General features: G+C 48.2%; 1 protein-coding gene across 1 annotated transcript; it reads right to left on the bottom strand.

Annotated features, from left to right (window-relative positions):
- Positions 1-3,593: 3,593 nt before the first annotated feature.
- Positions 3,594-4,749, bottom strand: LOC119444455 (sulfotransferase 2A8). The gene has a single exon (XM_037708856.2). It carries the CDS (start codon positions 4,653-4,655, stop codon positions 3,669-3,671), a length of 987 nt encoding a protein of 328 aa, XP_037564784.1. The 5' UTR covers positions 4,656-4,749; the 3' UTR covers positions 3,594-3,668.
- Between the last annotated feature and the right edge of the window lie 6,855 nt (positions 4,750-11,604).

Below are 11,604 nucleotides of genomic sequence, written 5' to 3'. Positions count from 1 at the left end.
AATCCACAGAACAACAAAGCTTTCGAGTAATAGTCTGGCAAGGGCACAATCTCTCACGGCGATGTGACTATGTAGGGATTAAAAAAATGAACTTTCCTGAAAAAGATGGTTTAGTGACTTCAGCAGGCGTGAGTGTCAATGGTGGAGGTCATAAGATAAACAAAATACTTAACTAAATATAAAACAAACAATACGTTCATAACCTGCCGGTCAAGCTAGCCTTCCGCACAAACTCCCACAGAGAGTTGAAGGTTCGCTGAACTTCGGCCTGTGGGGAAGGCGTGGTCCATGCGTCTGGTGAGGTAATGCCTCGTCACTTTTGTTTGTACTAACGCGAGACCGGGACAGTTCCACAATAGGTGCCTGACTGCCGGACGAGTTCCACCGATGTTGCACGGGCTGTGCATGACTGGCGATGACACCACGTTTGGCTCTGTCTCTCCCTTCTGGGGCGCGATCGGAGATCTTTGTTCCTTTCGCGTTCTGTTCAGTTGCTGCAACGTCACGAAGTTGCAGTCTGCAAAATTTGTGACAACGGGAGGGAGAGATCAGGCAATCGGCAAGCAGTTCGTTGTCGGCAAGCGGAGTTCGTCGCTTTTGGTGACGTCGTCGGCTAGGAGCACAACGCTACGAGAGATGTGAAGTTCTAGCGGTTCTCCGCTCGCTACGACACCGGCTTCGCATGGCACGTCTGGTGGATTGAATGCGATGCAAACGGCCGCTGCGACTACGGAATGGTTCACCGCTTGCCGATTGCCGGCTCACTCTCTCCCTTTCTCAGAAAATTTTGCATACTGCCACTTTGTGACGTCGCAGCAACTGAACAGAACGTGTTTCGAACAAGGATCGTTCGCCAGCGATGCCTTGGACGATCAGCTTAGCCTGATTGACAGGGCATACAGGGCGGCGACGGCGAGCGGGGCCCTGGACTGAGCCTCCCCACGGCAAGACCAAGAGCCTCCGATCTTCGAATACTCACCGTGAATCTTGTTTCCATCCATCCCCAACGAAGTCCCTGGGCAAAGGGTGGGCATTGCGTGGAACCTACGCCTTCCACGCTGGTTTTGTTTGCAGTTTCAGTCACTCGCGATCCTCTTCCAGGTCCACGCGCACGCAAGCGAGAGGGCCTGCGTGCAGGGGGGGGGGTGAGCACTAAACTAACACCTCGCTCGCTGCACCATGGGCAGCACTGTTGCCGATGCTGCCCGAGTGCCTTGAGAGCCAGTCCACTCGCACGCCTTTGCCGTAATCTCGACGAAGGGATGCGCATTCAACCTCAAGATCATGCGCCCATGTGCCCACTGACAGGTTTCGTGACTCGAACCTGCACGTTGTCCCAAGGAGCGACAGCAGGAAGCACTTCCACCTGCTCCGATAGATGGCCTCCGTGTTGCTCTACAAGCCGCTGTCGAGAGCATGTGTAGTGGCGGCTGCGGTCGTGTCCCTCTTTGCGATCAATGATGATGTCCCTGAGTGTATGAAGTCCCGGGTAGCGATGCAAGTCCTGCGCTCATGCGTGACGGGAAGATCCGTGAGCTCTCGAAGATGCTTCTTTTGCATCCTTTCGAGCTTGTTGTGCTTTGCGATTTGGTGAAATCAAAGCATTTCGCACGGTAACAAGCTCTTGAAGTAAGCACTACCGACGTCAAAGTGGAAGCCGTATGGGTGTCAGCTCTTGCATGGTTCTGCGATATGCGTTTAGCTGGGTGCAGGAGTTTCTTCCGCGTAGGCACCAGTTATTAGAGCCATGTATTCGCCCCTCCGTCCTCGTGAATTTTAATGCCGATCATCTTGACGTAGCGCTCCGAAGCTCTTTTAAATTTCTAGCAAGCAATGCACAGCTCGCTTTGCTTTTTTTGCGCCATGCCACTGGGGAGGATGTACTTTGTTTCCTTCACAGACGGCTGCATGCGCATTTCTTTCATAAATGCGCATGCAGCCGTTCCTCTTTCTGTTGTCATGTTCCTCTTTCTGTTGTATTCAAAGGGCCACCCGATTCCGTCCACAATTTCAGATCGTCGGCATACATGGTGAATCGGATGCCGTTCTCGCATGACTCGATCGAGCAGCGTATGGATAACATTGTGCCCTGAGGAACCCCTACGTTGTTCGTTAATGTCCGCGCATATGTGTTGCCGCTACGGACTTCGAGTGTTCGATGTTCCAGCAAGGGTTTAATTAGGGGGAGTACATTTGATGTAGTAACACAAATACAATGAGATTTGTAGCACAATGCGGGTACCGAGTAGCACAATGCGGGTACCGAGCTGCAATGAGTAACACTGAACAAAATGGCCAGACAGGTACAACGTGGTGTTCAGTGAATATAATTGCCACTTCGGCCACGACACTGGGCACCGCGCGAAAGCTCCAACAACATGGACCTACCCCACCCCCATACTCCCTCAGTGTCAACCCCTATGCGTACCCCTCTGCGCTTTTCGTTTCTTCGCGACAGTAGGCGATAGGGAGGGTTATCATGAAAAAAAAACGTAAACATTTCTTCAACGGCACTGTCACCGATAGCCCTGACCTGTCCACGCTCCGTGCATCAGAGCGCAAGTAGGCTCGAAGTTGTGAGCTGTTTGCCATCAGCCGCGTAATATTTAATGGGATATTGTAACGCGAAGCCACAATAACGAAGGAGACGCATAGACACACGTCATACATACAGGGTGTTTCAGCGAAGACTTTCAAAATTTATTTAAGGTTGCCTGTGGCAGATAGCCCAATTCTAGTCAGTGAGCTGGTCTGCTCGAAGAGGCGGACATTACTTGCACAAAAATTTTAAATGCATAATCGACTAGTCAACAGAAATTCACTAATTAGGTTTTTAACTAATTACCTGATGGCCCACATTGCAATTTACAAATTGTAGACGTGGTGTTCGCAAGGTGGATCATCTTGGAAATAATTCTCAGGAGGACACCACTTTCGAGATATTAATTCCCGAACTTTGCGGGGAAATGCATTGGCGTTCCAGTTAATTTTGTGCTTCTTTGGATAAAGCGACGTTTTGTTAAGAAACTAACTGGAACGCCAATGCATTTCTCCGCAAAGTTCAGGAATTAATATCTCGAAGCTGGTGTCGTCCCGAGAATTCGTTCCAAGTGGATCCGCCTGGCGAACTCCACGGCTACAATTTATAAATTGCAATATGGGCCATCAGGTAATTAGTTAAAAACTTAATTAGTGAATTTTTGGTTATTATTCGATTATTCATGTCAATTTCTTGTGCAAGTAATGTCCGCCTCTTCGGGTATACCAGACCATGAACTGGAATTGGGCTATCTGCCACAGGCAACCTTTAAGAATTTTTTAACGTGTTCGCTGAAACACCCTGTATATGCCCATATGTTAGCACCAACTAACCTAACATCAAATCTTCCCGTCGTTAATGTTTGCTTTCACTGACCCTTCTCGTCTAAAACTTGACTTTAAAAAATCGGCGTGGTTTTTTGGGGTTCTTTTTTTAACACCGAAAACCGTGAAGTTTATTATACATTATCGCCATTGCACTCGGCGGCATTGTGAGCAACGCACCAGCATCAGCCACGGAGCATCAGTACATGTATGTTATTCCATTCATTCCTCAAGTGGAAACTAAACTTTATTCCTCGCCGGACAAGCATGCGACAAGCACGTATTCCAGTATGCGGCGTATAACGCTATCCCTGCGCAAGCAGTAGGGCTTCGCGACGGATATCTGCCCAGAGTTCCATCACTCCGGATCCCTTCGTCTTTTCTACAATGGTGTCCTCAAAGCGCCGCAGCTGATCACGGTTGAAATATTCTTTCCAGGCTCCGACTTTGGCCTTCCGGACAAAGTTGAAGCGCGTCTCGTCTCCCACGAGGGCTGCGTTGAACGACAGATTGAGTTCCTTCATCCGGGCGTCCACTTCGGCCCTACCACTTTTAGTTAGGTCAAGGTCCATCGCTGCCTTCATGTTCTCCGGCTTGGCCCTCTCCAATACAAGCTCCAGCCTCTTACGTCCCTTTTCGCTGTCATCCTGAAGCAAACGGACGTAGCGCTCGCCGAAGAAGCTCGCCATCCGCAGAACTGTAGCAGCCGTGTCCCTCTTTAGTTCTTCGTAGGTAAGGAAAAGAACGTTCGGCTCATTTCTCAAAAGGTAGGCGGACAGAACGTGCTCAAAATAATCGCCGTACCCGAAGTCGCCCCTTATGAAGACTTCGAAAAAGTCATCGAAGCTGCCGTCCTCGAAGCGGAAGCAGCTCAAACTTTTGACGTGGTGATAAAAAGACACGCAAACGTCCCACGGATTCCGCGCCACGTAGATGTACTTGGCTTCAGGGTTGAACTTGTCACGGCGCAACGGAATGTGGGTCATGAACAGTCTCAAGGTTCCTTCTGCAAGGCGGGATTCCCAACGGACGTCGTAGTAGTCGAGAAACACCGCCGCACCGATGAACTCGGCGTAGGTTCTGGCGTACTCGCCTTCTCGCAGTATAAGCTGCGTGATGTACTGGACCCAATGTGTTCCGCTCTTCGGGTACGATATTTGCAGGAGGTCGCCCTTTTCTGGTACGAAGGCAACCGCTCGCCTTATTCTTTCCGCTGTTGTGAAAGGGCACCGCGGCACGCCGTCAATCATGCTGTGGAATGGAACTTTGCGCGTCTTTCTCACTTCACTCATGCCGAGGCCTGCCTCGAACCGCTGGAAGGTGCAACACCAGCAAGCCTGGGATCCTGAAAGAAAATCACGCACAGATGAAGCGCTTTTGCTAGCCTGCGACAAGGTAATTCCTTAGGAATATAACCCCATCAGTCACCGCGTCTACATTTGTGGACGCGACCCATTTTTGCCATTTTTGTGTAGTGGTAGCAAGGAATGGAGCGCAAACATTAAGCTCAGGGTAAATTGAACATTCTGCTAACCTAAATTACTTCCATTTTAACTCTGAGTGATATGTATTGTTACAGAGTACCGCTTTGGTGAAGGCACTACCGTGTATTATGTGACATTTGACGTGAGCCATGTCGGTAGCAACCTAGAAATATTTTCTTTTCTTTCTTGAAATTTTTGCCGCCAATAAATAACTTGTGCATGTAATTCAAGCGGGTGATGCACTCTTTTTTATGAAGAAACGTAGCATGATTTACCTTACAATATTCAAATATTTAGTTACCCTGTAATTATGACGACTCATCATAAAATGCAAAGAGTCATTCCACCACCTTGCTATGCTTTCAGTGGAGTATTAAGCACCCCCGCATAAAATTATGTTTCACACATGAATCGACAGTGGATTGTAATTCGTGAATGAAGCGGATAAGATGATTTGAAATCCTTTTGGCACATGACAATTTTCTATTAAATCTTAATATAAACTGCATTGCTTTCCTTGCAGGTTATCCACACACCGCAGTATTTTTTAAAATATGTACACTTCACTATCCTTTACAAATGATACCGAGTCAGAGATTAGGTGCACTGGCGAATAACACGCAGTTGCATTTACGCATGTAACCGAAAAGATCAGTGTTGTTGGCCTGTTGAAGCTGTGTACGCTCTGAAACAAGTTACACGCTAGAAGACACCTTTTCTCCGCGAACAGTAATCATCTCTATCTTGCATGCATTTGCTTACATTAACACTCTGATCTATACTCTATCTCAGTAATTCCTTGCAGCATTGCTGAAGCTGCAGGATTCAGCTAATAGGCAGGCCGAATGCCCCTCAGGATGTGTTCATCCAGGCCGCATCATCTGCTCAATGTCTGCTTGACACATATCGATACCTGCACTATGGTTGGTGGTATAACGCAACCAATTTTTTGGCATGGTAACCATACGGTGCTTTCACATGAATGCAACAACGGGGCTTCGCTTGATCTGTACGCTTTCCCAGCAGTTCCTTGTAGGCTCCTTAGCCTGTAGTAAAGGCGAACTCCTTTATAAATGTTCACCCGCATCGTCTCCGCGGCGTCTACTTGGCGTTTGCTCGCCAGTCATCGCGTTACGTACTGTAGTGCAGTAGCAAACTAATTACGCAGTAAACAATTAGGCCTTTATAGCGTTGCGTGTCGTTAATGCACCAGCAGTGCTAATTCTGTGACGCCATATGCTATCTGATAATCAAACCTCCTTTAAGGCTCGGCGCCGCCTGTGTAGTCTAATCAGCTTCATTACAAAGAGCTGATTTCGATAATAATGACAAAAATACGTAAAGCAGCGCCCTCAGCTTAAGTGGAGACTTAGCGATGACGGATTTTACCCCTTATTACCTGCTGTCAGGGCGGAGAGCCAGTAACAAGCATAAATTCGGATCGAAGCGGGTGGTCTGGGCTGTACATATGGGCGCTGCCATATTGCTACGTAACCGCGGTTAAGGCGGCTATTACGGTTATCGGCAGTAGCTGCCACAGTAATTCGCGTTGTACTATGGACAAAGGGTCGAACATGTCAGCAACCACCGTAGACTCAGTACATGCTCAACGTGAAGGGCTCTCACAGATGCGCAAGTAAACATTACAACATAAACTTTCACGTCACCACAGTCTTTGATAAACATTGGCCCGACGAAATCCAATCCTGTAACTTCGAACGGCCATCGGTGCACGCGCCACTGTGGCGCCAAACTGGGCATACGCCACACAATTCCTGAACACGCACTTCACAGTTCGACGTTGAGTTTCCTCCGGCGAGCAAACTTCGTTCAGCGAAAACCTCAACATCTGGTCCGCTCCAATATTCCGACTTTTGCCTTCAATCCAGGAATCGCTACTATGTCGGCAATGAACTTCTCTTCAAGAGCAATTCGTTCAAAAATGTGCTTAGATGGAGCGCCAGTCAGCTGCTCGCAGATCAAGAGAACTTCTATAGCTTCGATATCATGATTGGATTGTTCGAACTCACTCATCAACGTGATCTTAACAAGGTTTATCTGTCTTTTTGTTGAGCCACTCGAACACCCAAATGCCTTGACGTCCATTTCAACGATGCGCAATGCTGGCAGGCTATGTTTTTAGAAATGTCTTCTCTAATCATTATTCTCTGGCTACCATTGTGAAATACGCCTCTCTCAAAGCATGACTGACGGTCCGTTATCAACCACGCGCAGAAGTTTTGGTGTAGAACCTCGTTCTCTAAATGATTTGATGACTTGTTCGTGGCAGTATGTAAGCTGGGACTTTTTGCTTCATTACTCCGCTGCTTGGAGACACAGTATAGCTTGCAAACAACGGTTCCATGTTTGACTTTACTCTTCGAACAGGTCACATAACGACGGCAGTCTTTAGAGCGGTGTTCCTTAGTTGTACACTCGAAAGATCTACCACCTTTGGCTAGGCGGCTGTTCTTATCGGGCAAACTAATGTAGGATGGGCATGCTTCTGTCGGGTGTGCCGTAGAAAGGCGAAAAAAAAACAATCATGTTTTTTTGCGCTGTTTCACTGTGAAGGGCAGAGGCGGAAGGCAGAGAGTTCTGCCGCAGAGTTCATAAATTTTCTTGCGTGCCGCGACCGTGGGCGTCCAGAAGAGCACTTTTTTCGTGAGCCTCCACCTCCACGCGAACGTACTACAAGAGCTCACTTAGTTCCGTTTCTGACGATTCGGCTTCCACTGTGGTCGTCTTCTTGCTTTATTGCTTGTAATAAGCGACAATTATGTTACCTGTTATCGCTTTGGTGAAAACCTCAACGATCACCGCCGCGTAGAGTAGCTCCGGACGTCCGAGCGCCTTGAGACCTCTCACATTGAGAGTGGACGGTGTCGGAGAGGTTCCGTAAAGAGTTGAAGACTTCACTGGTCTGAGCATTCGGGGCTTCGCCAAGTAACTCTGCTCGATGATCCTCTTGTTTCCAAAGTGAATTTTCAGAAGAGTGATGACATCATCAAAGCTGCACCCATTAGTGGGCTTCTTCGATTTTCCACTTTGGCTACCCGCGGGCTGCCAGAGCCAGCCAGAGCGCCTTCGTTTTTCTCCGGGTTGATCTGCCCACCGCGTGATGCACTTCCGCCGCGCGTTCGTTTTACTCGGGCTGGCACCTTCTGGCTACCCGCGGGCTGCCAGAACCAGCCAGAACGATTTTGGTCTGGCAGCTCTTTGGAAGTTCTCTGGCTAGCAGACGACAAAAAGAGGCGATGAGTGCTCGCCGCCATCTTGGTGGGGACTTGACGGATTGCAACGCGGGCGCTTGGGGACTTTTACCTCGCTCAGCCAAGTGGCTTGCGTCGAACGCTAGCGCGCGCCGCCCCAGCTGGCGTGCTGTTGGACTCGCGTACTTGTCGGAGCGATTCCCGATGTCGGCGCGGTGCGTGGATTGCTGATTGCATTACTTCTAGCGTTATCTTACTAGGATTCTAACGTACCGTTCCGCCTTGCGAGGCGGTGCTGTACGAGCGGCGGCGAACCATTTGAAGCTTTATTTTGTTTGTGTCCCGTGAATGCTGCTTCTCGGACGTGAACAGCGCGCTGCGCTCTCGATCATGCTTGCGTGGTATCTTCATCGTGTTCCGCGCAAGTTTTCGAAGTTGTAGACGCTCATTCCCGCACATTGCGGTGCCTTTTCGGTTCATGTAATTTTCTGCTGGTGTCCCTTTTCACATTTCTTGCGGCGATATGTGTTTGTTTCTGCAGTTAGCGTAGGCATGGCAGCTAACCCGTGTTCGCTCCGTCTCTCCGTCGTATCTTTGGTGGCAGCTCGAAACCGATGCATTCTAACTATATATGTATATACATATATATATATATATATATATATATATATATATATATATATATATAAGCCGTTGATATTAAAGGAATGCACTGGCTGAGTTGAGTAATGACCACACGTACATTAGCTTTATTAGCTAATTTATTTATTATTATTTTCAGCACAGGAGCAGAATTAAGACGAGCGCCATCAGGCGAAACAAACTTTCTGATATCGAATTCAAGCATGCACGAAATTTTATGCATATAAGACGTACCCGATACCCTGCTTTTTCGTGTCTTCTCAAATGATGTCACATGTCGCCGGTGGCTGACGTGATTGCTATACGAGCAGGCATCCTGGAGCGACTGATCACTTAGGTGCCATTTCGCGTCTTAGAATCAGACGCATCGCACGCAATTTGTTGCGCTGTGCTAAGTGAGCTTCACACTGCGCGTCCTGTGCCGAGTCGCGCGAAATCTCGCAAAAGTGATCGTAGTCCTGAATGCAACTATAAATTTCTAAGGTGGCAACACAGAAATGAGCCGACTACGCTGCACGCGCGCCGCCCACACTGGTCGCTGCCATGCTGGTAGCAAGTTTACATTTCTGCCGCGGCCAGCGCTGTCCCGGCGTTCGATTTTGCAAACTTCGGGCAGCTCCGGGTTGTCTTGGTATCCCCGCCCACGTGACTTCCTATCAGAACCGGAATTAGCTGGCTGCCGCCTGGCTGCCAGCGGGTTGCCAGAACTCCAAAAATCGAAGAAGCCTAGTAGCATGAATACCGGCGATGGCTTAGGCTGCCTCTCTAGTTAGAAGGTCTTTCAAATAGTGAAAGGGTTCGATGCTCGTCAGACCTGGATTTTCGAGAACGGCGTGCTCGGATATGCCTCCGAGAGGCTGCCACTGTGATGGGCTTTCGCTAATGTGAGGCATTTCTAGCCTTGGAAGGCGAGAGCCGACGAGACCGTGTCTTATCGTATCCCCGAGGGCACGGCTTACATTTCCATCCGTGACGTTATTAGATTAAGTATCTTCGCTTAGAGTCATTGACACCTGAAGCTGCCCCATGTGGTGACGCAGCAAAGCCAAAGTAGTCACAGCGTTTTCTTCATAGTCTACCACGGAGATGTAGTCTTCTGCAGCTTCATCCGTGAAGTAGCCTTCGCGCATTTCGTTCAACCCCCCGCCGCCCGCCGTAGCGTGCCTTCAACCTATCATGCACAAGACGAAGGCCCGGAGTGCTAAACTGGTTCGATTCGATGAGCTAACTTGCCTTTTTCCGGAGCCGCTTAGCAAACCCCATTGTATCGTTCGCTTGGCCTTGATACGCTACATGTTACTTGATTGCGAAGTCCCTTTCTCGGTTTTATTGGTTAGGATCACGGAGTCCCGGGTTTCTCGCCACAAAGAAATGTGGAACAAATGAATCTTCACCATGAGGTGGAGCGGAAAACTTGTTTTCAGAACAATTATCCGTGGCACCCATATTAAAGAACATTCCTTCTTGTTTCCTAATAAATGACGCAACCTTACTGGGGGGTTCGGCCATGAATCGGTTGGTGAGAAAAAGTGTTATAACTAGTGAAAAGTAAGTTGAAATGAAATAAGTGTCTTGTAAATGAGACTTAACGGTGTGTACTGTTAGAGATATGAATGATGACATATATAATTATTATCGAAAAACGTTATGCGAGCACAATAAGTATTAAGGAGAATTTTAGCGTTCAATTCTTTTTGTTTTATGCATTCCATCTGCCAGCACAGCGCGAACCTCATGCCGCGCATTCTTCGTATTCGCTTACCGGCGGATAATTAAATACACGTCATGTATCGCTGTGGCATGTTTATACTAAGCAAAAATATAGCTCTCTAATACAGCCAATAATCAGGTAGTTATGCCGGGAACTACATGCTGCTGCGAAAGGATATTGCTGGTGTGCAACTCGTACCTTCGACATTGCTTCAAGTTACTTGTGCATACCATACGTAATCCGTCTTCCCCCAAGGCTGAAAACGTTTCTTACAGAGTAGATTCCTAATAATTATTACCAAAATTACCGCACTTCACAAATGTACGTGTTGTCCAATCGCGACAACTGTTTAAATGTGAAATCAGACTGCAAGAAATAGTCTGAAAGAAATATTCACCAGCTAGACTGCGCGACTACCAAGCTGCGTTACTGTTGGCTTACCTTTCACGCGCTGCCCCCGCTTAGTAAAGATGATGCTCGTTTGGGATTCTTCGTGTCTTTGGCGCGGCTTTACTGGGAGGTGCATTTTCAGTCCTTATCAAATCCTGTTCAGCACCTTTCAAGTGCCCTCTGATAACATTCGCACTTGTGCCCAGCGCTCGTACGGGAAATATACGACACAGCAGTCTTTTGCTACCAATGTTGCCTCCGCGGCAGACGGAACAGCGGGACGATGCCATGAACTTATCAGGTACAGAGCATGCAAATCAGTGCGCACGTATTTCACAAAGCCGCGTCGTTGCAGATTTCATCATCATCATCACTTCATTATCATCATCATCATCATCATCAGCCTATATTTTATGTCCACTGCAGGACGAAGGCCTCTCCCTGCGATCTCCAATTACCCGTGTCTTGCGCTAGCGTATTCCAACTTGCGCCTGCGAATTTCCTAACTTCATCATCCCATCTGGTTTTCTGCCGACCTCGACTGCGCTTCCCTTCTCTTCGTATCCATTCTGTAACCCTAATGGTCCACCGGTTATCTATCCTACGCATTACATGGCCTGCCCAGCTCCATTTCTTCCGCTTAATGTCAACTAGAATATCGGCTATCCCCGTTTGTTCTCTGATCCACACCGCTCTCTTCCTGTCTCTTAAAGTTAGTCCTAAGATTTTTCGTTCCATCGCTCTTTGTGCGGTCCTTAACTTGTTCTCGAGCTTCTTTGTTAACCTCCAAGTTTCTGCCCCA

Source organism: Dermacentor silvarum, chromosome 3 (genome assembly GCF_013339745.2).
Source record: "Dermacentor silvarum isolate Dsil-2018 chromosome 3, BIME_Dsil_1.4, whole genome shotgun sequence".
Taxonomy (NCBI): Eukaryota; Metazoa; Arthropoda; class Arachnida; order Ixodida; family Ixodidae; genus Dermacentor; species Dermacentor silvarum.
Note: the sequence above shows the minus strand (reverse complement) of the source record. Positions and strands in the feature narration are given on the sequence as shown.